At 40.1% G+C, this 26,137-nt stretch overlaps 1 protein-coding gene across 9 annotated transcripts in view; it reads left to right on the top strand.

Annotated features, from left to right (window-relative positions):
• The window catches only part of LOC133462280 (ryanodine receptor 3-like), a 139,807-nt gene extending 121,555 nt beyond the window's left edge, over positions 1-18,252 (top strand). For all 9 annotated transcript variants that reach the window (XM_061743443.1, XM_061743445.1, XM_061743441.1 and 6 more), the window contains 18 exons: positions 647-751; positions 2,120-2,201; positions 3,076-4,391; positions 4,503-4,561; positions 4,762-4,936; positions 6,230-6,316; positions 6,384-6,578; positions 6,783-6,913; positions 7,004-7,046; positions 7,156-7,283; positions 7,392-7,452; positions 7,585-7,731; positions 10,108-10,242; positions 10,340-10,496; positions 10,690-10,754; positions 14,516-14,616; positions 15,219-15,270; positions 17,205-18,252. In XM_061743443.1, the coding sequence (XP_061599427.1) occupies positions 647-751; positions 2,120-2,201; positions 3,076-4,391; positions 4,503-4,561; positions 4,762-4,936; positions 6,230-6,316; positions 6,384-6,578; positions 6,783-6,913; positions 7,004-7,046; positions 7,156-7,283; positions 7,392-7,452; positions 7,585-7,731; positions 10,108-10,242; positions 10,340-10,496; positions 10,690-10,754; positions 14,516-14,616; positions 15,219-15,270; positions 17,205-17,300 (3,135 nt within the window). In that variant the 3' untranslated portion in view covers positions 17,301-18,252. The remainder of the gene's footprint in view (positions 1-646; positions 752-2,119; positions 2,202-3,075; positions 4,392-4,502; positions 4,562-4,761; positions 4,937-6,229; positions 6,317-6,383; positions 6,579-6,782; positions 6,914-7,003; positions 7,047-7,155; positions 7,284-7,391; positions 7,453-7,584; positions 7,732-10,107; positions 10,243-10,339; positions 10,497-10,689; positions 10,755-14,515; positions 14,617-15,218; positions 15,271-17,204) is intronic.
• Positions 18,253-26,137: the final 7,885 nt, after the last annotated feature.

Raw genomic sequence — 26,137 nt, 5'->3', positions numbered from 1 at the left:
GCATTTTTTTCATAAATCCTGCCTCAAGCTCCTTTAAGCCCTTTAGTTTCAACGAAAGTCATCTTAAAACAAACAATACAATAAAATGAAGTACTGTCTAAATCGGTCCAGTTGATTGTGGTTTATTTAGAATAGAATAGAAAGCCTTTATTTTCATTTTACTGGTACAATGAAATTAGGCAGCAGCTCCGTCAAAGTGCACACATGCAAAGACTAAGTAAACAAGTACTATAAACAACAAAATGAAAAACAGGAAACATAAATAAATATATACACTATAAAAAAGAGTGAATGGGAGGATGAAAATGTACATGGATGGGTGGAGGAATATTGCACTTGAATGAAATGGAAGAATAAGAATAATATTGCACTTGAAAGGATGGAAGAGTATTGCACATAGATAGTAGAGAATATTGGAACATTATGGATAGAAAATAGAAAATATTGCACAGTATGAGGTAGTTTATTGGTTGAGAAAGTTCACGGATTTGGGGAAGAAGCTGTCCCTGAGTCCCTTTAAATCAAATAATCCCAAAAGAGTGCAGATTAAAAGTTAATATAATGTCCATTCATAATAAAAAGCAGCCTTGGTAAAGAACCAAACAGACTTAAATATGTCAGACCTGGTGTTGTTTTTGTGTTTCAGGGTCCGTGCATCGGTAACCAGCAGAGTCTGGCTCACAGCAGGCTTTGGGATGCAGTGGTGGGATTCCTGCATGTTTTTGCCAACATGCAGATGAAGTTATCTCAGGTAAGTGCTTCAGGTTTGCAATATCGCTTAATGGCTGTAATGTACATGTATTTGTTGGACAGTAACAGATTTGTTTTACTCACTGCTCTCTGGGTTATCATCTTAAATTATTTCTGCTCAAAGCCTACTTTTTTATTCAAAGGCTGCAACTTTGAAGATGATTATGTCATCTTTTAAAATTTATTATCACATATGATAAAATATTTAGCTATTTTTACCCGCATTGGAAACAAACATGGTGTTTTTTTAATTTCTTTTAATTTATTATGGCCACTATCAATGTAAAGATGTCCCTATTCAAGCTTTTTGTATTTGCTTTGCTGATTACCGGTGGAATTAGTACAAAAACAAGCAGCATCCACAAACTTGTACTTTTATAAAATCAAAATGAGTCTCCTGTCTGGAAAACCTCCAGAATGTGGAAAAAACAAGCCAGATGTTTGCTGATGTCAGTGTGCTCACGTGGTCTGCTGCAATTACATCTATTTATAGACATATGTGGCGTTCATCATCTCGGCTTTAACCAAACCTCGACAAACATTTAATCAGCTCAACCGCTGCTACAGCTTTGTGTGAGGTGATGTTTTATTTACAGGGATGTTTGATTTAAATGGATTTTATTCAGAGCCAGAAACCTGAGCAGCGTTGACATTTCATAAAACACCACTAGAGGTCACTGCAGCCTCAAGGATGACCTGAGGCTACTGCAGCACAATCACACATTAGTCTACTCATCGTGCACCCAAGAAACTGGTCTAATTTAAGAGATGCAGTCAAATTTGAGAAGTACTGAAGGCAAATTTGACCTGCTTGTAAATGTTATGAGTGACTCTTCTGTGCATGTTTGTCCTGGAAAAACCTTTCTGCTGAGTTCATGTCTGTCTTGACCATGATGGAAATAGTAAAATCTCCAGAGTTTATATGTTTTTTAAACAAAACTCCAATGAATAAATCTACAATATTCCTAGCAAGCCAGCGGTGGGATGGAAACATCGATCTAACCTTGTCTCGTGGTCCTGACGAAGGTGTGACAGTTAAAGCCAGGACAAAGGAGAGCAGGTGGAGCGGTTGAGTTTAGCCTGCCGGAATATGGTTTAGATTTATGGCATGTTGAGTACAGGCTCTGTGGAGACCCTAAATGAATCAAATCAACCAAGCCATCTGCTCCCAGACAGTGAAATAACATCAACCCTGGTGATGATGAATGGATGTCACATAAAGGTACCTTTTTGTCCCCAGCAGAACCTGAAGTAGCCTTGTTTTCTTCTAAAATCAGGCTTATCAAAGAGGGGGGGCTGTCATAGCGAGAGCATCAAGGGTCTGTGTGATGCCCCCCATGAGCTTCCGTTGTTTTGTTTCCCTCATCAGGACTCTAGTCAGATCAAATTACTGAAGGAGCTGCTGGACCTGCATAAAGACATGATCGTCATGATGCTCTCCCTCCTTGAAGGTTTGAGACTTTCATCTAACAGATTTGGTTGCTTTTTGCTTGTATGGTTGATAGGGGTGGGTATTGGGAAGGACCTCACGATACGATACGCATCACGATACTTGAGCCACGATACGATACACATTGCGATATCCCGATTATGCGATATCCCGATTATTATATTCTACATAGTTCACCGAAAAATTTAAAAATGCATTATACATCTTAAAATCCAAGTTGTATATATGTACATCAGATGATAGTGATGGATCTTAAAATCCGAGTTGCACGTTCATCAGATTATAGTGACAATTCATGGGACAAACTGAGTCAAAACAATGTTTTATTATAACTATACAAGCTAAAGTTACAACATATCTGTATATGTTTTTCATATTATTTACATCATATGAAATTAACATTAAATTTAGTATGAGGTTGCTTTAATTATTTGGCAAATGATATAAACACAAGAAAGATGGGTACTAAAACCAAGGACAGGCACAGTGATCAGTCAGTATAGATATAAATAAATAAACCTCTGTCCATTATTTTTTCATTTTTTAAGGACAGGCAATTGTGTTATATAGAAAATAAATTATAAAATGAAATAAAACGTGAAATAAAACCTGAGCTCAGTGCAGGCCCCTCCCAGGGTTGGTAGAGAGTGGCAATGCCCAGGACTGTCACTCAGGTAGGGGCACTGGGTGATATAATGGAAAAAAAATCGGGGATAAAAAAAAAAAAAAAAAAAAACGATATTCAAATTTTTTATATCGATATTGAATCGGCTGGAAAAGTATCGCGATATATTGCCATATCGATATTTTTGCCCACCCCTAATGGTTGATATGGTTCCTGAGCACCTTTGCTTCTGTCTTTGTACTCGTCGCAGGTAATGTTGTCAATGGAACTATTGGCAAACAGATGGTGGACACCTTGGTGGAGTCTTCCAGTAATGTGGAAATGATCCTCAAATTCTTTGACATGTTCCTCAAGCTGAAGGACTTGACCACTTCAGATAACTTTAAGGAGTATGACCTTGAGAGCAAAGGGGTCATCTCCAAGAAGGATTTCCAGAAGTCCATGGAGAACCAGAAACAGTACAATCAGTCTGAGATTGAGTTTCTTCTCTCCTGTGCTGAGGCCGATGAGAACGACATGTTCAGCTACAAGCAGTTTGTGGAGAGGTTTCACGAACCGGCAAAGGACATCGGCTTCAACGTGGCTGTGCTGTTAACCAACCTGTCGGAGCACATGCCTCACGACGCCCGCCTCTCCACCTTCCTCGACCTGGCGGAGAGCCTCCTGAGCTACTTCGAGCCTTACTTGGGTCGTATCGAGATCATGGGCGGAGCCAAGCGCATCGAGAGAGTCTACTTTGAGATCAGCGAGTCGAGTCGTACGCAGTGGGAAAAGCCTCAGGTCAAAGAGTCCAAGCGGCAGTTCATATTTGACGTGGTCAACGAAGGTGGCGAGAGCGAGAAGATGGAACTGTTCGTCAAATTCTGTGAGGACACCATCTTTGAGATGCAGCTGGCCTCCCAGATCTCCGAGCCCGACCCCGTCGAACGTCCAGAGGAGGATGAAGATGACAGCCAAAGCGTGGTGGAGAATCAGGAAGAGGAGGAGGAGGAGGAGAGCGTACTTCAGGAGTCTTCCTCAGCATTCACAATGGCCTGCATATCGATGAGGAAGAGCCTCTGTCACTTCCGCCAGCTCCTCACTCTGAAGAGCGTGAGGCGGCAGTACAAGAAATTCAGGAAGATGAATGTGAGGGAGATGGTGCGGGGCTTCTTTTCCTTCTTCTGGATGATCATCACAGGCCTCTTCCACTCCGTCTACAGCCTCATTTGGGGCTTCTTCCACATCTTATGGACCACTTTGTTTGGGGGTGGCCTCGTTGAAGGAGCAAAAAATATGAAGGTGACAGACATTTTAGGAAACATGCCGGACCCGACTCAGTTCGGGATCCACGGAGATGTGTTGGAGACGGAGAAGATGGAGACGAATGAGGCGTCTGCACTGGCGGCAATGGGTCAGATGGCTCAGGGTGACGCAACAGAGGCCGACTTGATGGCCGAGCTGCTCAACATTCAGCCCAAGAGGGAGGGCAAGCACGGGGCTGAGCCCGGTCTGGGGGACGTCGCCGAGGTGGTGGTGGGAGACGCGCCGTCCATAGCCAGCGCCGTCAAGCAGAAGAAGGCACAGGTCAGTAACTGATGGAGATACATCTAAGCACAAATAAAGGCTTTTTTTCTTTAAATGCAAAAAATCTTCCAAATATTTTCCGATATCTCTTTCTCTCTGTCTATTTTCTAGTTGGCTGCAAAGAAGAGAGCTGCAAATGGGGACCACAAATCTGACTCAGAGAAAGCAGAGTGAGCAGAATGATTTTAGTGGTTCAACTTCTTCAAAAAGAGACTTTGACTATAAAAATGTTGGAAATTTGACTACATGTACATTTGCAAGTGTGTGCAACTCCTTTTATATAAAGTATAAACATTATCCGTATTGCTAACATAAAAAAAAAAAAAATAGTCCTTGCAGACTGTCACTAATAGAGAATTTATGCTGGCAGCTCGGAGGACGGCGAGAAAAAAGACCACGACAAGGGCAAAGACGAAGGCCCTCCGGAGGCTGCGGTGGAGGAGAAGAAGGCCCCCAAGAAGAGGCTGGGCGTCAGGAAAGAGCCACCAGAGGCCTTCATGGCCAGCTTCTTTGCTGGCTTGGAAATCTACCAGACAAAGATGCTGGTCAGATGTTTCCCCTAGAGCACTCTCAACACCTCATTCATATAATATTCTTGACTTGGACTTCTGTACCATTGACAATGTCTGATTTATTAAGAATCCTGCATGTAGCTTCCAGACCTGCGGTCTGTGGACCACAGGTGTGAATCCTCCCGAATATTACCTCGCATAATCCCCGCTGAAGTGAGGCTCTGCTCAGGAACCCCCATGGGTTATGAGCACATTTTTAATCACTCAGCTTGAGACTGTGTTACTACAGCAATCAATGAGGTGGGACTAAAAGACCAAACTGCTGCAGATAATACAAAAATTAATTGTGTGACCCAAAGAAAAAACAATAGCCTGGACTCAGAATCAATAACTGCATCTAGACTCGTAGTCCAGTAATGTAATTTAATTTAATTTGATGAACCATGAGCAGGGAGCTTGCTGACCTATGAGCTGGAGCTAAAACTTGCTTTCTTTCCATTCAGCCAGTGGGTACTAGCCACTCTCAAGCTGTTTTTATATGTCAGTAAACTGTTCACATGTACGTTAACGTAAGCAGCTGCTTAGAAGCATGTTGTCAACATATAATCAAGGAAGCTATCAGGTATTCAGAGAAGAAGCGCTGTGTAGAGGTTAGCTAACATCTTAATCAGCGTTGTTTTTGGAACGTAACAAGAAAGAGTCTGACTACAGATGCTTGTCTTATAAAGTCTTGCATGAGTTTTAAAAGCTGACAGCTTTGTCGCCTGGATTGGGCTCAACTTAGACCTGACGCACATCAGTAGTGGACTTTTTCTTAAAAGCCTTAGACTCGACTTGAACATTTGTGACTTCAACACTTCCTCCAATATATTGTTTGTAAGTTTTGTGGCAAGTTTTACTGTACATCTACATAACCTGCAGGTTATGAAGGTGCATGCTTACTTTAATCTTTTCTACGTTTGAAGCAACATTTCTTAGTCAAAATGAGGTTTTATACTTGAAGCTACTGTTGGGAAAGTTAAAAAGTTACGTTACTATAGAAACCTGAGGCGTCAGAGCAGAGCGTTTGGAGTGGTCAGGTGATGCCAAAGGAGCGGGTTTGTTTCTCAAATTACTTAGTTTATGTCATATTATCAGAAAATAGTGGTAATTCAGCAAATATGACAAAAATACATTTACCGACCGTAACATTAAAGTATATGCATATTTTTTTTCTTCTTCTGAAACCATAACTGATCAAAGTGATTGCAAGTAAATTAACATTCTTGTTGTTGCACGTACTGTAATCAACTCATTCAGAGGTCGTTCTGATCATGTTTCTCTCAGAACTACCTGGCCAGGAACTTCTACAACCTCCGCTTCCTGGCACTTTTCGTTGCGTTTGCCATCAACTTCATTCTCCTCTTCTACAAGGTATGTTTTTGCGTTGTGAGTTTGTACAGTGACGATTTCAGCCGACGCTTTTAAAACTGCGCTTCAGGTGACCGGCGATTACACGGAGGACGAAGACCCCTGGAACGGTCGAGGCAGAGCTGGAGAGGAGGAAGACGAAGGGGCGCTTGAGTACTTCGTCCTGCAGGAGAGCACAGGCTACATGGCCCCAACGCTTCGCTGTTTGGCGATACTACACACTATCATATCCTTCCTGTGTGTAGTGGGGTATTACTATCTGAAGGTAAACTGATATCCAATGAAAGTCAAAATATACGGTTTATTCAATGTGTAGGACATATTTCTTATTAGAATTTAAATAGGAACACTATAGTATATACCTATTTTGCACAGTTTACAAGAATGTTGTGTATATAAACTATTGCCAATAATACTTATTAGAAGTTGCATGTTCGGATCCCATTTGATGCAAATCCCTTGTGTCCAGGTTCCTCTGGTGGTGTTCAAACGAGAGAAAGAAATAGCGAGGAAGTTAGAGTTTGCTGGCCTCTACATCACAGATCAACCTTCAGACGACGACATCAAGGGACAGTGGGACAGACTGGTCATCAACACTCCGTGAGTCATCGACAGCACTTTTATGAGACTCTGAGTCATTATCCCCTACCAACACTTTTTAATTTTGCTCTGTTTTGCTGTTTTTATCAGTTCCTTTCCCAACAACTACTGGGATAAATTTGTGAAACGCAAGGTAATTTGCTCGATGTAAAATGAGTAAAATCTTAATTGTGTAGAAGCATAAATCAAATATCAGCAACGGCGTCCTTGTCTCTTGTGGGTTTTGCGTCTGCTGTTCGCAGGTGATAAAGAAGTATGGAGACCTGTACGGAGCAGAGAGGATAGCAGAGCTGCTGGGGCTGGACAAGAGTGCCCTGGATTTCAACCCTACGGAGGAAGCTGTTGCCAAGGAAGCATCACTGGTGTCATGGTGAGAGATAAAGCCAATAAATAGACTCCAGGCAGGAACTGCTTGAAGTAAAAATAGAGGTCAAACTGAAAATATGAGCTCATTATGTCAACATTTCTCTTTTGCCAGGTTGAGCTCAATCGATACGAAGTATCACGTATGGAAATTGGGGGTGGTGTTTACAGACAATGTAAGTTTGACACAAGCTGCTGACTAATCTCTATCTTTTCATGTTTAGAATGGGTGAGATAATATTTTCAAAAGTGAAAATGTAAAATGTTTTTGAACACATGAATTCTGATTGTTTTTGTGTCTCTATTAGTCCTTCCTGTATCTGGTTTGGTACACCACCATGTCCATTCTGGGACACTACAATAACTTCTTCTTTGCTGCCCACCTGTTGGACATCGCCATGGGCTTCAAGACCCTCCGCACCATCCTTTCCTCCGTCACCCATAACGGCAAACAGGTGAGGGGGAGTAGCAGGATACATGGCTCCATTCAAACAGCAGGGGGCAGTGCAGGGGAGACGGTGGCTGCTGGATTCCTGAGCGTAAATGAGGACTCACCCTTCAGGCTTTTTCCTCAAAAGCAACAATCAGGAAAACAAAAGCACAGATATGTCACACGGGCCACATGTTGATAATATATGTTACATTTCACTGATGGGGTGAACGATAATCAGTAAGTGGATTGCAGTGAGCGAAAGCTTTAGAATTTAAATAAACTCCAAAAAATATATTTTCAACACACGCAAAGGCTTGATCTTTGTCTACAATTCTTTTGGTCATACATATTTAATAAAATAAGGGAATAAAAAAATAATAATGTATTTGATTTGTTTTTAAAACCACTCAAAGTAGCAATACTACCTGTGTCCACATGGGGGCATGTGTCAGGAATTACCATAGACTGTATAAGAGGAACTGAACTAACTGCCTGATGAATGCTTTTTAAGACTCTTTCTCAGTTGTAATGCACAGGGCCATGTTGCATGTTACGGACTTCTGCTTGGAAGGGTCCTAATATGATTCGCTGTGACTCGGAGCGGAGCTGCCGGTGAACATTCGAAGTGCGACCCCCATTTTAAATGTCATGTCGGTGTCAGGAATTACTGCTAGATTAAACTGATGCGCAGTTAGCACAAGCTGCCTGCTGCTTAGCTAGACTTCATCCTTGGACCCTCCCAGGCCAACCCACAGCCAATCACAGCAGTCTGTTAATAAAACAGAACAAAAGGTGATCATTTGAAATATGGATGGATGAATGAATACATTTTTTCATCACTCTGAAGCTACCCTTAGTGCTGAGTAGCAAACATGATGTCAGCACGCCATTGGCTGTGCGCACTGTCAATCTAAAAACCACCCCCCTAATTATACATAAAGGTGTTGATTCATATAATTTTACACAATATGGTACGTAAAATTGGTCATTGGTGCAAAATCTACCTACGGAGACCAAAACAGTTTTTGAACCAGGTTGTAGATGTTTATTTCTGCTTGGATTATATGGAGATAGACTTGGATTTAGAGCCCCTAGTGGTCACTTAAGCAATGGTGACTTTTCTTTGTTCTGCATTGGATTCAACCATGAAATTGAATAGTTGCCCCTTAATGAGCACAAAATGTATTTCCCCATGTGGTCAGTAGTAGTATATATCTGCATTTTAATGGTTTAAATTTAAATGCTTAAATGTTAGGGGGTAAACAGTCTATGAAACCCAGTAGTTACCGTAAAAAACTAAACTCAAAACATTAAGTGGAAGTGTTTTTATATTTTCCATTAACGAAGTAGAATGCTTTATACATTTGAAAACAAAATAAAAAAAAAACATCCTCCGTACAACAGTGATTAAATAACTGTGGTTTCAGTTAGAAGCTTCTTAAGGTTCACTAATGTCGAGATGATAACTCTAACCTTCTACAAGGACTCTTTCAAGTGAATACAATACAGACTGACTGACTTTCATTTGCACAAAAAATGTAATTTCCTTTCAGGGCTAATAAAGACTTACTTAATGGAAGTGAAGTAAATTGAATGTGTGAGCTTGTTTGAAGCAGTTAGCCCAGTAAGTATTATTAAAAAGACAACAGCAGTCACAGGAGTGGTTGTCCTCAGGGATCGGTGCTAAAGTTGTCTGTTCTAATTGAGGTTTCTCCCAAGAGAGGATGTACTCAAGCGTGTTTCTTTTTCATTTTCATTGTTTGTTGTTGCTGTTGTTGTTGTTTTGATCAGCAATAGATCAACCTTTTATGTTAGCAGTGGCCTTGATTACCTCAGTTTCTTGCAAAATATCTCTTGAAGTTTGAGTTCAAGAGGCTCAACTGTCTTCATTTAAAGCTATTTTTGCTAAAATTCTCATCTAAATTACCCACAGGCTAAATATATATTTAAGGTCTCCCCAGTCTCTGAGGGTGAAAATACAAGATGGTAAAGCCGCAAGGAATTGCAGACAACTAACGGACTCAAGCGGCCTCTGGGCAGATCAATCATGCTGTCAATCCAAATGCAGTCCACTGCTGCTTCCAGTGTTGTAGCCCTTTAAGTTTATAACTAAAGAGTCTGCACTTCATCTTTATGGAGTTTTATTTATTAGATGTAAAGTGATAATATGTGATTGACTTTATTTACTATTGGAAAAACAACTAATCCATGAGATTTGCATTTGAACCAACCTGCTCATCCTCTCTCATCTGCAATCCCATCATTTTCCTCCTGAGGGCTGTACACAAATGGAAAACCAGAAGCTCTGTCCCTGCTGTGTCTGCTGTGTTTCTTATCAAAATATGTAAATACATGAGAGTGGAGGTCCATGAGGGCTGCTGTCTGTGTTCCTCCGCAGCTGGTTTTAACAGTGGGCCTGCTGGCAGTCGTGGTCTATCTCTACACAGTGGTGGCCTTTAATTTCTTCAGGAAGTTCTACAACAAGAGTGAGGACGACGATGAGCCAGACATGAAGTGTGATGACATGATGACGGTAAATGGAAGTCCTTTTTCCCTCTACTTAAGTTCACCCTCTGTGTTTCTCTCAGCTTCCCTTTAGAGGTGACTATCTTTTTTTTGTGTTTCCAAAGTGCTACTTATTCCACATGTACGTTGGGGTGAGAGCTGGAGGTGGCATCGGGGATGAAATCGAGGACCCAGCTGGTGACCCCTATGAGCTCTACCGCATCCTTTTTGACATCACTTTCTTCTTCTTTGTCATTGTTATTCTCCTGGCCATCATACAGGGTCAGTGTGTGCACTTTAACCACACACTCTTCTCAAAAACCCTTGACATTTTATCAACAGAACTCTGCCAGCATTTACATAAAACAGCCTTATACTGCAACCTCAGTGTCTCTCTCTAATATATATATATATATATATATATATATATGTACTGTATGTGTGTGTGCTCAGAGTAGTTTCTTTTTGTCTCCAGGTTTGATCATTGATGCCTTTGGAGAGCTGAGAGACCAGCAGGAACAAGTCAAAGAGGACATGGAGGTGAGGGGACATGTCATTTTCACTCAAACATGCACAAGATGTGATGAGAGGCGACTCAAAGGGGGCAGATGGAAATTAAGAAGATACGGGGTTTGACCTTCAGTGGATTATGATACGTTTTATGGACAGTAGTGTGCTTATTTTAAACTGCAGCAATATAACACACAGATTGGATTACTTTATTGAGTATTTTATTTAATATCTGGAGTTTTGTGATGAGGCTCTCTTCTGAAGGTTATCCAGCTTTGTTAAAGGAACTTTACGTAGTGATACACGTCAGACCAAATGGGGACATAATCTTTTTTTAAATATCACGTTATATGCTCTGATGAACTCCCATAACTAATAGTCTCATAGTAACCAATCACGTGCAATAAAAAAATAAATAAAGAAAATCATCTAGCACCTTCCTTGATAACCATGTCTGCCTCACTCTGCTGCACCCTTCACTTTGTACTTCTTTGTATAATTTTTATAATCTTTTTGTATTTTTTTGTATAATTGTCTTGTAAAATTGTAAATAGGTTATTTTTATTTTTATTTTATTTTTTATTTTTATACAGAATTGTCCCTTTTCTTTTCTTTCTCTACCTCAAACTGCTGCACCTTAAATGTTTATTCTGTTTATTCTGTATCATAGAAATTCCACATTTGTTTTATTGTTTATTTTACAACCAAAGAGCGAAATTACCGGAGTCAAATTCCTTGTTGGACAATGTTCGAACCTGGCCAATAAAGCTGATTCTGATTCTGATAATACGCAACAAAGTGCACATTATACTTAGAGTACAGTGATTAAAAACAATTGGCATGTAAATTTTAATAAAAATTTTAGCACATTTACACAACAATAATTAAGCCTACTTACCAATCTGGAAGACATTTTTTCCGGTTTTGTATTAAATTTCGTTTTTTTACTCAAAGTAATAGTGATGGCGATGTTGGAGGATGCTGGTAGTGGTGAGGCAGTCCGTTTGCCCTCAGCATTGCTTATCCACCTTGCAGCCTGACTGGGGTCACCCGTTACACCATTTGACAGCAACTCGGTCACCTATTTAAATGATCTCTAAATCATTTTTGTCAACTAATGCACGGAAAATTAGGAAATTAAACATGAAAAAAAAAGGACCAAGGGAAGAAACAGCGGTAAAAGCTGTTATGTTTGTTACATCATGTTCATGTGCAGACGGGTGACAGCTGACTGCTCACTGGTCTGGCACTACAGTACATAGTCTGTAAGCTGATTTAAATGGTTTATCTAGTTGGTACTCCCTGTACGATTGACATGCAAGCGGAATACGCCCTCAACCAGTGTGTAACTTCTTCTGCTACATTTGAATGTGAGACAGTGGATCAAATGTTGGAGTGGTTTAACTCACCTCTAGTGGGATAAAGTGGCATTAAATGGCCTACTGAACAATCTCCACCCATAGCAGCGTATTTTCGGTGGCTCTTGCATAAATATTATATCTGTGCCTAACATGGAATCAAAGAGGCTGTTTCTCATTGATTTTGACACATTTTAAATTCTAAAATCTTGTATCTATGGAGCAATACTACATTTAACCATGAGGGAGAGTGTATTACAAGAAAAAGTAATGTGTGAGCCTGGGGCATAAGACTAAACGAATAACATCCCCGCTCATTGATGCAGTATTGTTTGTGGCTCTTCTATCTGCAAAGCAGAGCTATATGCCTCCATGTGGTCAGATGTGGTACTGCAATATAGGATGGCTTTAAATCTTTGTATATTTTCATCTCAAGATAATGTCAGAGTGGACTTTTCTGATAATTTTAGTGTTAGCAGCTCATATATTTAATTTGAGTGGCTAAATCATTATTTTGGTGAAATCTATTTTATAACACCTCCTTGAACCGCCACCTTATTGTCCTGGAAGGGTTTGTGTTGCCCGAATGATTCTACTATTCTGCTATGTTGTCGGGGGCATTACGCCCCTGGTAGGCTCTCCCATGGCAAGCAGATCCTAGGTGACGGGCCAGACTAAGAGCGGTTCATAAGAGACGTGACCCACCTTCCGGTATTCTCACCACCCACAGGAAGGACCATGATAGGCTGGTGCCATGTGGTTTGGGTGGCAGTCATGGCAGGGTGCCTCGATGACCCAATCCCTGGACCAAAACTCTAGCAATAGGGACATGGATTGACACCTCGCTGGGGGGGAAGGAGCCAGACCTTGTGCGGGAGGTTGAGAGATACCGGCTAGAGATAGTCGGGCTCACCTCCACACATAGCTTGAGCTCTGGAACCAGCTCCTTGAAGGGGGCTGGACCCTCCACTACTCTGGAGTTGCCCAGGGTGAGCTGGTGTGGCCTCCTTGTGCCTTTGGGTCGGGAAAGGTCTCTTACTTTTGTTTGTGTCTACGGGATAAACAGCAGTACAGAGTACCCAGCCTTCTTGGAGTCCCTGGGAAGAGTACTTGATAGTGCTCTGATCAGGGACTACTTGTTGTTCTACTTGGGGACTTCAACGTTCCTGTGGGTAATGACAGTGATACCTGGAGGGGCGTGATTGGGAGAAATGGCTTCCCCCATCTGAACCTGAACGGTGTTTTGTTGTTGGACTTCTGTGCCAATCACAGTTTGTCCATAATGAACACCATGTTCAAGCATAAGGGTGTCCATCAGTGCACGTGGCACCAGGACACCCAAGGCTGGAGGTCAATGATCGACTTTGTTGTCGTTTCGTCTGATCTTCGGCCGTATGTCTGGGACACTTGGATAAAGAGAGGGGCTGAGCTGTCAACTGATTACCAATTGGTGGTGAGTTGGATGCGCTGGCAGAGGAGGAGGTTTGAGAGACCGGACAGATCCAAAGATATTGTCAGGGTCTGTTGGGAACATCTGGCTGAGCCCTCTGTCAGGAAAGTCTTCAACTTTCATCTCTGAGAGAACTTGTGGACACCAGAAGTAAGGGATGCGGTTAGGCTGAAGAAGGAGTCGTATCAGGCCATGTTGGCCTTTGAGATCACTGATGCAGTCAACGGATACCGGCAGTTCGGGCTGTTAGGCCTCTGTATGACCAGAGTAGGAGTTTGGTTTTCCTCGCCGGCAGTAAGTCAGTTTTGTTCCCAGTGCATGTTGGACTTTGGCAGGGCTGCCCTTTGTCACCAATTCTGTTCATAAAATTTGTGGACAGGATTTCTAGTTATAGCCAGTGGCCGGAGGGGATCCAGTTTGGGAACCACAGGATTTTATCTCTGCTTTTTGCAGACGATGTCTTGTTGGCTTCATCAGGCCAGGACCTGCAGCAGTTTGCAGCCAAGTATGAAACGGTTGCAGTTATGCGGTCTGTGTACCGGACCGTCGTAGTGAAGAAAGAACTGAATCTCTCGACTGGCCTGGGAACACTTAGGAGTCCCCCTGGAAGAGCTGGAGGAAGTGTCAGGGGTGAGGGGAGTCTGGGCATCTCTCAGACTGCTGCCCCCGCGACCTGGTTCCGGATAAGCGGATGAAGATGGATGGATCTATTTTATAAATTAATTCAACCCGGAGTTTAAAAAAATGGCAGGGCACTGCTCTCACTTAGCCCTGCTAACCCCCCAATGACATCTTATTTCATGCACACAATATTTCCTCAGGCTTGATTAAACCTCAGTGAACAGGCTGAGTAGCAACAACCAACCATAGCAAATAAATAAGGCCATATGTCCAAATTCTAATCAAACTGTGGCCAACACATCTGTGGAAAATATAGAAAAAAAATTACAGGCTTTAATCATGTTTCTTTTTACTGTCCTCAGACCAAATGCTTCATTTGTGGCATTGGAAACGATTACTTTGACACAACGCCCCACGGCTTCGAAACCCACACCTTACAAGAGCACAACTTGGCCAATTACCTGTAAGTACAACTATTTAATACAAAATGCTCTTAACTGAGGTCATGTTTCATGTTTTTTTTTGTAGTTCAACCTGATAATAGAAAGCTTTAGCTGTAATGATTCCACTATTTCTTCTTTCTGTCTATGGTCTTCCCTCCTCTCCCAGCCTAACTGGTGTTCCCGGAGAAACGTCTCGGTCCATTTGTTCTCGCTGTCAGTTGGCTGGTGGAAACACGAATGACCTCATTACGTTGCTTCATTACTATTTAATGCCGTGGTTTAATGCCAGTAGGTTTATGATTGTGTACTCTCATACAGTATTCATCAGGACTTGGCATTCTGAGATGTCGGCAGAGATACAGAGGCCCGATCCCATTTACACTTGACTTAGGAAACAACCGGTTAGATGTTGATGGAGATGGGCCCATGTTACTTTGTTTAGACACTTGCGTCAGAATCTGTGAAACCTCCTGGTGACAGGCAACGTGAGGTTTATGTGAGCAGTGTTGCAGAGATCAAATATGCATCAGTACAGCTTCTCTCTCTCTGTTCTGTGTTTTAACTTTGATTTTAGATTCTTTAATGACTGAAACTAACTTGCTGATGACATTTTTTTTCCCAGGTTTTTTCTGATGTACCTCATCAACAAGGATGAAACAGAGCACACTGGCCAGGTGGAGTATCAGATTTTCAGAATCTGGGGAGTTAAAAAAATGTATCATTTTATTTATTTATAGTTGAATACATTGATTCATAATTCATTCAAATCAAGACTATTTGAATTATAATCTCAGTTCTAAAATGTTTGGGATTCTGTGTAAGATGTAAATGAAACAGTAGGCAATGGTTAACAAATCTATATTTTATTCACAACAGAGCACAGTAAACATTTGAAATGTTTAAACTGAGTAACTCCAGACGTGGTTTTGACAGCAGCAAAAACAAAAAGCTCAAGAAAGTGGGACGGCTCTGTTTACACTCGTTCATGTTTACCTGTCTGGTTACCAGGAATACAGGCCCATTCTTCTGATGTAGAATGTGATGTAGAACTCAATCAGCGTAACAGTCCTGGTTCTTCTTTTTCAAAGTCTTTATTTCAAAATGTGCCAAATGTTCTTTTTTTTTTTCCTTTTCACCTTGTCTGCACACATATTAATGGTTATTACCATGCTGGTAAAAACCTAAGGCATATATATATGTGCATTGTTGCTATATTTAATATATATACATATATATACGCATACACATACATATATACTGTATACACATACAAACCCAGTGTTTTTTGTCCTGGTTCTTCTTTTTCCAACTCTTTATTTCAAAATGTGCCAAATGTTTTTAACTGGTGAAAGATTTGGACTCTGGTCACCTCCACTATGAAGCGAAGACTTTGAAATGAATGTAGTGCACAGTTTAGGATTGTCTTGCTGAAAGATGCAAGGTCGTCCATGAAAATAACCATCTGGCACCATGTTGTTGTAAAGATTCAGCACTGAAGTTTCTTTTAAAGATGTGCAAGTAGCACATTTAAAAGCCGCTAACAGACCTCCGTACCATCAGTAATGCAGGCTTTTCAACAAGCCAGATGGACCCTCTCTTCACTCCACCGCACACTCCACATTTATCCCCCAAATATTTGAAGTTTTGATCCTTCTGACCACAGGCCAGTTTTCCACTTACCCCTTGGTCAACTTTAAATGAGCATTGATGGCAGCTTTTCTGGATTAAGTAGTAGCAACAATTGTGCAGAACTATAGTTGGTGAAGGTGAAAAAGGAATGTCAATAGATTCTCCAGATTGTGCTACAAAATGAAACAACATTATGAGGATGTGTTACATGGCGATGTGGAAGAAATATGAAGGGTGAAAGGATCAAAAAATTAATTGTTAAAACGATGGGTGATTTATCCTTTACAACACAAAGTTGCCATTACCGTCTCAAGAAAGATGTCGCTTATTTTTTGCTTTGTGCTTCTTGGAGCGGCAGTAACAAAAATGAAATGTGATGACGTTAATTGACCAGAGTGTTGCAACAATAAATAAAGTGAGCAGTGAGTGTTGCAGCGATTAAAAACAAGAAATTAGAGGAGATTATGAGAGCAGAACAGTATTAAAGGTCAGTGAAAATGTATCATTATTTTTCAATTTATGTTTTCATTTCATATATATTTTATCTTCAAGTATTTTCATCACTTCCATTTTACAATCTTTATTACTTTCTCTTTTAAGGCCTCTTTCTTGAAATTATGATTGGAAACTTTGTGTTGTGAAAAATAAAATACTTTATCATTCCTGATTGCACTTTACACCACTTTTCGCTCGTCTGTTTTCCGAGTCATGTGCATTTTATCAAGTGATTTTTGTAACTTTCACATCTCATACAGTAGATGAAAACTCAACCAATCGTCTGTTTCAGGTAGTCCATAAACCAACGTAATTGGTGGGAGAGAATTATTCCCCTTCACATGGTCTTAGTAACTTTTCAAACCACCTGCTTGAACATAATAGTCATAAACACTAAAGAAGAGATGTCCTTAGATAACTTAAATATGTTTGCTTTCAGGAAGCATATTATTTCTAAGACAAAGCTTCATCTCTCTGTGTCCAGGAGTCCTACGTGTGGAAGATGTACCAGGAGCGCTGTTGGGATTTCTTCCCAGCTGGAGATTGCTTCCGTAAGCAGTATGAAGATCAGCTTGGATGAAGCAGACGCATCCTCCTTACCTCTATCCACGTGAAATGAGCTGCTGAAGCATCCTACCTATAGCTGCAACAATACAAACACAGAATCAGCCCAGCATCGCTTTGGACTTCTTTGAGGAGAAACATGACAAAAACTGCTTTTGTATCAAAACAAAAAGAAGAAAAAAAAAAGGGAATTTCTCTTCCTCCTCCTTGTCACTGTCGGTACAGTACCAGTCAACGAAGAAAAAGGACCTGTAACCTGCTCAGACTTATCGGTTCTTTTTTAGATTCGGGATTTGTTTTTGACAGCGTGTTGCCTTTAACTCCACATAACCCAAAGTCATTGCACAATTTCTTTTTTTCTTTTTTGTCTTTTTAAAAAAAATACTGGGTTGTGTGGGGTCATGAGACAATGTGTCAGTCATATTATGCACAATGTATGAATGTTGAACTTGAGACTTAATGCCAAAAGAAAAGCAACGATGTAAAGTAGACATGCAGTGCGCAAAAATGTGATCTATGAAAAAGAGAAAAAAAAATGTTTTCTTCAGATGTTGTAACATTGCATATTAAGGTAAGGTTTGTGAAATGAATTGACTAAAAGGAAGAAAAAAAGCCTATAATTTATCATGAAGTGCCTTACAGTACTGTATCTACATTACAATGAAGCTATGCAAAACTTGAGTTTTTTTCTTTATTGTATGTACTTACAGTAGATCTTACTGGAGCGGGAGCCCGCAACCGGCCAGATACAGTATGTAGTTTGTGGCTGAAAATGTTTATTTGAACATGAAAGAACAGCATTGTTATGTTTCTAATTTTTGCTGCTGAATACAGCATACCTGCAAATGTTCAAGATACAATGTATAGATGACATTAATGACACCCTTCAAAGATAAATGAAAAAAAAAAAAGAGAATCGCTATTGTATGGCCATTTGTATGTAACAGCTTTGTTGATCCGTGCATTTCTTTTGATGGAAAAAAAAATAAAGAAATAATTGAAGAACAGTTTGTCTGCATTGTTTTCTGCTCTTGGTACGTACGTACTGCTCGAACTGGAGGATTTTCACACATCTTGAAGCTCTGAGACAGTCATTTATTTATGGTCTATAAAAATCAGCAGGATATAACGTCTGTTTCGGTTGCTAATTTAGATATTATCACAATAAAATACCTACGGTGTGCACACAGCCTTTAAGTTTAACTTTTTCTAAATCAATCTCAACCCCAAACCTCAAAGCAGCATCGCGACCGTGGCGTTCCTGCAGGCTTTGGTAATAATGCCGTAATGAAAAAGCAGTGGTTGAATAGCTGAGCACGTTTGGTTGAGCAGAGAGGTAGGACGGGGTCTCAACAGGCAGCGTGATGAGAGTTTTAGCCCTATTACCCATGGTGCCAGCTGTCAGCACACATCATGTCACCACACCTCAGGCACCACACAGTGCTGCAGCTCGCTGCTGAGAGCCCCTCTGCCATGCTTCTGATGGTCCCAGAGAGCAAGTAAAAATGTTTTATCCAAAGTGACCCAGTGCCATTAATCTTCCACAGAAAAGCTACCAACATTAAACAACAACAAACTAAGTTATATTCATTTTGTTTAGTGCAAAAAAAGGGCACATAGATGGAAATACCTGTGAAATGTTTATGTGGATCTATTCCTCCTCACCCCTCCTCCACTCAACCTCAGGGAATGGGCTTGTGAGTAAATCCAATAGTAAAATTATTAGTATTCTTGATACCACTGCTCCCACCAAGGTGCAGGTTATCACTGGTAGAAAGAAACCTCCATGGAGAAATGTTGGACAGGTCAGAGCTGAAAAAAAGCTGAAAGTGTTGAAAAGCTGAATGCAGATGGCAGGAATCTAAATGACAGGTTCATTATGACATCTATAAAGAGATACTCTGAGGAGGAATGCAAGGCAATCATATTTTTCTGATATCATTGCCAAAAACAATAATAATGCAGGCATTTCGTTCACTACTGTTGACAGGTTAACAAACCCCCTGAGTCAGTGGACCCTGAATTTTTTTTTCCAGCCGTCCCTGCAGTGAGTTTGCCTCTTTGTTTACTGGCAAAAATCTGAAAATCAGACAGCCAGTCAGTGCTCCTATGCTAGCCGCAGGATATGTGTGTCCACTGAGAGAAACGATAATGCAATTTTGTCTAATTTGTCTAACTTTTAAAAACCTTGATGACATCATACATCACCTGCATTCCACCACTTGCTGCCTTGATACTCTCCCAACAGGGTTTTTTAAAAGTATTGCACGTTGTACGGCCGTCCAGAGAGTCTAGTCCAGGGGTCGGCAACCCAAAATGTTGAAAGAGCCATATTGGACCAAAAACACAAAAAACAAATATGTCTGGAGCCGCAAAAAATGAAAAGTCTTGTATCAGCCTTAGAATGAAGACAACACATGCTGCATGTTTCTATATTAGTAAGAACTGGGGGGAAGCTTTATTTTCATTATGCACTTCGAGAAAAAAGTTGAAATTTCGAGAAAAAAGTCAAAATGTCGAGAAAAAGTTGAAATGTTGGAAAAAAAGTCAAAATGTCGAGAAAAAAGTCAAAATGTTGAGAAAAAAGTCGAAATGTCGAGAAACAAGTCAAAATGTTGAGAAAAAAGTCAAAATTTCGAGAAAAAAGTCAAAATGTTGAGAAAAGGAAAAAAGAAGAAAAAAGAAAAAAAGGAAAAAAAGAAAAAAACAAGAAAAAAAGAAGAAAAAAAAGGGGGGAAAAAAAGGAAAAAAAAGGTCAAAATTTTTTGAAAAAGCTCCAGGGAGCCACTAGGACGGTGCTAAAGAGCCACATGCGGCTCTGGAGCCGCGGGTTGCCGACCCCTGGTCTAGACATTGTAAATGCATCTTTTCTTTCAGGTATGTTTTCTCAGTGCTTAAAAACAGTTGTCATTAAGCCACTTTTAAAAAAGAATAGTCTAGCCACGTATGAACAGCTATAGGCCTGTATCACACCTCCCCTTTCTTAGTAAAATACTAGAAAAAGCTGTTTTTCAACAGCTGTATGACCTCCTGTCCTGACACTGAACGATGTTTGGATGTCTTCCAGTCAGGTTTCCGGCCACATCACAGCACTGAGACCGCTCTAAAGGTCCTTAATGACATCCGCTCCAATACGAATAGCAGCAACATTTCAGTATTGGTCTTACTGGATCTCAGTGTTGCATTTGAGACGGTCGACCATAAGATCTTGATAGACCAGTCGAAGAACTGGGTGGGACTTCCTGGCACAGCACTTGCCTGGTTGGAGTGCTATCTAAAAGACAGGGACTATTTTGTGTCTTTAGGTAACAACAAATCAGAGCTAACAAAAATCACATGTGGAGTTCTCCAAGGTTCCATTCTTGGGCCTCTGTTTTTTAACATCTATATGCTCCCACACGCTAAAATCATGAAGAAAAAAAAAGTGTTACCACAACTACGCAGATGACACACAAAATATATATAACTATCTCACCAGGAGACTATAATCCAATTCAAACATTGAACAAATGCATTGATAAAATACAAAAATGGATGTGCCAGAATTTTCTTCAGTTAAATGAGGACAACACATAAATAATAGTGTTTGAAGCCAAGGAAGAAAGATTAAAATTCAGCACTCAGCTTCAAGCAGTAAAGTTAAGTCAATAGCTAAACCAGAAATCTGGGAGTGGTTCTAGATTCAGACCTGAATATGAACATATTGCCAATATTAAAGGTATTGTGACATCATTTTTAACATGCTTTTAACACTATTAAAAGTCTTGGCCAACATCCCTCAAATGTGTCTAAAAGAGTGTAACAAGAAAAACTTCACTCTAGTACTCTTTTCCTGGCTTTTTATTACAGTGTTTTTTTGCGCCGTGAAAAATGCTTCCTTTCCCCCTTTCCTGTCAATCATTGCTCCGCTCCTCCTCCAAACCTCCTCCTCCTCCAGCCATACGCTCACAGCGGCGTCGGAGAGTTAAGCCGGGAGCGACAGGCGAAGCATGCACGGAAAAGCAGGAGGGCGAACCACAGCAAACAATCATAAAAATAAAGGCATGCAAGCAGCACTGTCCCCTTATCTTAAGTCCAGTCAGTGGCCGCGGGTCTTCTTAGCAGTTTTCCTCCGGTGATTAGAACAAAAGAGGCTCTAAACAGCTCCTTGTTAAGCCTCATTTATGGTTCCGCGTTAAATCGACGCAGAGCCTACGCCGTAGGGTTCAGCGTATGGTGCGCGTCGCCGCGTAACCTTACGCCGTAGGCTCTGCGTATGTGTAACGCGGACCATAAATCAGCCTTTATGGTGCGCTGGAGAGGAGAGGAGGCAGGGAGCTGGGTGGAGGGGGCGGTGATTTAGCGGATCGTTACGTAACGATCCGCCACCAAAACACATGCGCCGTTTTTGCATAGTTATGCGGAAAATCCCAGAAAGCACACAATACACTGAATGTTAAAAGTCTGTTGTTTTTTGGGTGTAATTGATGTCAAGACACCCAACAAAACACAAAAAATCAAGAAAAATTTGTTTTTCATGTCACAATCCCTTTAAGACAGTAGGGAAGTCATCCCATTATCACTTAAAGGACTTATCAAGGATTGAGGGACTGATGTCTCAGCAGGACTTAGAAAAACCTGTCCATGCTTTTATTTTCAGTAGACTGGACTACTGTAATGCTGCTCTCACGGGTCTCCCTAAAAAAATCCATCAAACAGCTGCAGTTAGTCCAGAACGCTGCTGCCTGAGTCCTCACTAAGACCAAGAGACCATATAACTCCAGTGCTTAAGTCTTTACACTGCCTTCCTGTCTGTCACAGAATAGATTTTAAAATCCTGCTGTCGGTTTATAAATCTCTGAATGGCAGCAGGCCAAAATACATCTCTGATCTCCTGGTCCATTATGAACCAACCGGAACCATCAGGTCTTCATGGTCAAGGCCACTTCCTGTACCCAGAGTTAGAACCAAACACAGTGAGGCAGCGTTCAGCTTTTATGCTTCTCACCTGTGGAACAAACTCCCAGAATGCATCAGGGCTGCTGAAACTCTCGCTAGATTTAAGTCAAGGTTGAAAACCTTTTTATTTACTGCTGCACTTCAGTAATTTAACACAGGGCACTACAAACTCTCTTTATTTCTTTTTAACTTTTGTCTGTCTGTCTGTCTGTCTGTCTTTAATTCAGATTTTAAACTCTTATACTTTTTAATGAATTTTTAAAATGCGCAAAAAATCTAAAGCACTTTGAATTGTCTTGTACATAAAATGTGTTATACTAATACTACTGCCTTCCCTTGCCTAAAGAAAACTAAGGACAACCAAGTAAACTTTCAGATACTATGTTCTAAGTTCTATCAAGCAAATACATTCCTGGATTATTTAGCATATTATATGGCCATAAAAAGAGCTGCAGAAGGCAGTGATGTGCATTTTTAAACATGTGTTCATTCCTAGCAATTTCACATAATGAAAGCTGTGGGAAGTTGTTCTCGGCATATAATAACAACAATTAAACCATCAAACTTTTACCCATTAATTTCTTGTTTCCTATTGCCCAGTCGAAGTTTAGGCCTTTCATTTTCCTCCTCAACTGCTTCTCGAGGGATATATTAACACATTGTTTTGGTTCATGTGTAAAAATCGAAATAGAACCGAAATATGTTCATTATTATTATTGATGACTCAATTATAATAATGCTTTGTGGATATATTCCATATTCTGTTTCTTGCCATGAATTAGACAAGAAAAAGTACAAAACCAGCAGAGATATCAACTAAATATCAGTAGCTACATTTAGGAAGGTTTAGCTTTGCTGAAAATTGCTAAGGATAAAAGAGGACTATCCACCCAGAAATCCTTAATTTTGTGAGTTAACAGCTCTTCTGTCTCTTAGTTGTACCGCAGTGGATGCTCTTACTTTTACACAGAGCCAAGTGAGCTTTAAGTTTTTGCATGTCAGCTTAGCAAACTTAATGACTGTGTTAGTCGTCACATCTGCTTTGTCTCACATTAATATGTCTTCACTTTATTTTTAATGCTATCATGCATTAAAAGTTAGTGAGCACATTTTCCCCCCCTCTAGAGAGTGCCTCCAATTGTTATTGTTTCCACAAATGAAGATGTATCAGTGGCAAAAGAAACCCTAGCAACTTTTTTGGAGTCTCTTAGCTGTCTCTACCATGATGTCCACTGTTGCACTGTGAGCGAAATTAATCTTTGTTGATCTGTGATATAGTGCCGTAAGCGATATGCGGTTGTTCCAAAAGACAACTGGGACAGTGTTGTGAAGTTACTTTGGCTGTTTTTTTGTCTTTATTTTGCCAATAACAGAGACATAAGACCATATCGGCGAGACAATGAGTCCCACATGTAAACAAATATTTTCTGATGAAACTGAAACAGATATTTTAATATGAAGAAAAACATTTGTGTTGCTTAAAATTATAAATAATTCACAACTTGTTATTGTACATACTCAACATTCATCTCTTTTACAAGCACTGTGTAAACTCTTAAGAGCTTATACTGTGAAAACAGATAACTATAACTAAAAAGAAATTCAGTTAAAATTTGGCAGAACACTATAGTTCCTGAGTGCAGCGACTGCCTGCAGCACTTAGGTGTCTCTCTGTTCTAACACTTGAATTAGAATAGTGGACCATCATCACCCCGTCATCAAGTCTGACAGCAGCCCTCGAGGACTGGAAAGAAAGACGTGAAATGTTTTTGCTGCCGCAGTTGGAACCAGATCCTGCCATCGACGGCTGGGACTGTCGTATCTGGAGACGAAGACGGTACAAACTTTGTCACAGCCGCGTAACAATTTTCAGCTAAAATACATCATGTATCCCAGTAAGTTAACCCTATAATGCCAGATGTATCATATTTGACACATACATTTTTAAGACCTCTGCACCATGATTATCAAGAAAGAAATAACAGTGGGAAATGAAATGATATAAAATAAAATATCTGCTGTATTTATAAAATATGGGATGGCCCAATGCTTGGTCTCCTTCTTGGTTAGATTTTCTCCTAAAAAGAAATGTCATGTCATGTATAGTTGTCCAGAAAGTACATGATAATAATGTTTATAATGATTCATGATTACACAATGTCTGTTATATTATATTTGTCTGTACAGTCACTGTCCACTTTATTAGGAATACCAGATGTAACTAATGAAGTGTATATTTTGATCTGGAGTGACATCACTGCTGCAGGCATTGCACAGCACCAGGTCGGGTGATTCAACTAAATGTGTTTTTTATGTATCTGTTTAGGACATTGCATCCTATTTGATATAGGAATTTCTACACGAGGTGAATGTACACATTTATGTTGTTATTTATGTTATAATTTAGTTAAGTCAAGTAAATGCACAGAGAAGAGAATGATATCTCTCCTCTAATCACACAATTTGTTGGTTTCTTTGGGTTGTCTCTTCACCCAGCTTTCTGCTATTTTCTATCCTTTTCTCCTATTTACAATCTACAAGTGTGTAGGGTAGCAATAATCGTCGAGGCCACTGAGGATATCTGTACCAAGACCTTGAGTTTCAGAAAGGTGCCTATAAATAAAATGTATTATTATTATTATTATTATTATTATTATTATTATTATTATTATTATTATTATTATTATTATTATTATTATTATTATTATTATTATTATTATTATTATTATTATTATTATTATTTATATGATATATTATTATATTATTTATATTCATATAGTCAAGTTAATCACATTTCTCAAAGTACTTTCAGTTCCAAATAATCGCTAAATAAAAATACAAAAATTCAGTTACATTTTCAAAAATTAAAGGATCCTAACAGATAGTAGGTCGCTTACAGAGAAAAGCTTTAAGCATTTATATTCAATTTTGTCAGAACTTCTGTATGAATTTGAAAGTTTTGCAAGGTTGCCTTTTCATTCATAGTGATCACTACAGCAGACCGCTTTCAAAATGGTACACATGTGTACACAATGGTTGTAGCCTCATCTAGTGAGAGGGTGTTTTGAACCAAAGTTCTGCCTCATGCACTCTCCTGTTTCAACAAGAGAAAAAAAGGTGGAAAAGAAGAGAAGCTATAAATTCCACATGAAAAGCACCAGCTGAGATTTGAACCACGGACAATCTTGCTGTGAAAATCTTCAGTTGGCGCATAAAAGAAATGGTTACCGTATTGTAAAATAACATCAAGTTGTTACTTTTTGCATGCAACTAATAGATTTCACCAGAACAGTCAAGTAAAAAACAGTTTATTTAGTGTGAATTACTTCTCCGGTAAATCTGCTTTGCAGTGACTTCTACTATCGACTTTGGGGAGCTCTCAGTGGGCAGCATCGGTTTCCTGTTTAGTTATAAGTCTCAGCTCTTATTCTCCTCTCTGTATGATTCCCATAATAGCTTTTTCTGATGTAATGTGATTGAAAATCGTATCTGGCCTGTCATCACGGGCCCCCATATGGCGCGTGGCTGCAGTGAAGTGACAGATCGCTTGGAAGGAGAAAAAAAGTGAGCAGCTTGAATCACAGTCTGCGCTGTCACCCAGAGCAGACCACCTGCAGACAAGCCTCCAACTAGTGACGAGGAACTATACAGAGTACGGTCCCCTTGCGGTTCCTGTCAGGAGCCTCTCACACAACAAACAACACCCTCCCTGGCAGATAAACCCCAGGCGAGGGAGGAGGGATATTTAGCCATTGTTGCTCTTCAGTTCTGATGATTCTTCAAACATCATTAATATTCAACTTTTTTTTACTTTAGTAACAGGACACTTGCTTATTTAAAGCGTGGTCGTACAAGGAATCACTGTCTTGCTCTTACAAATACAGATCATGTGTCAAAGAGTCTGTAAGAACACAA

Source organism: Cololabis saira, chromosome 16, assembly GCF_033807715.1.
Source record: "Cololabis saira isolate AMF1-May2022 chromosome 16, fColSai1.1, whole genome shotgun sequence".
Taxonomy (NCBI): Eukaryota; Metazoa; Chordata; class Actinopteri; order Beloniformes; family Belonidae; genus Cololabis; species Cololabis saira.
Note: the sequence above shows the minus strand (reverse complement) of the source record. Positions and strands in the feature narration are given on the sequence as shown.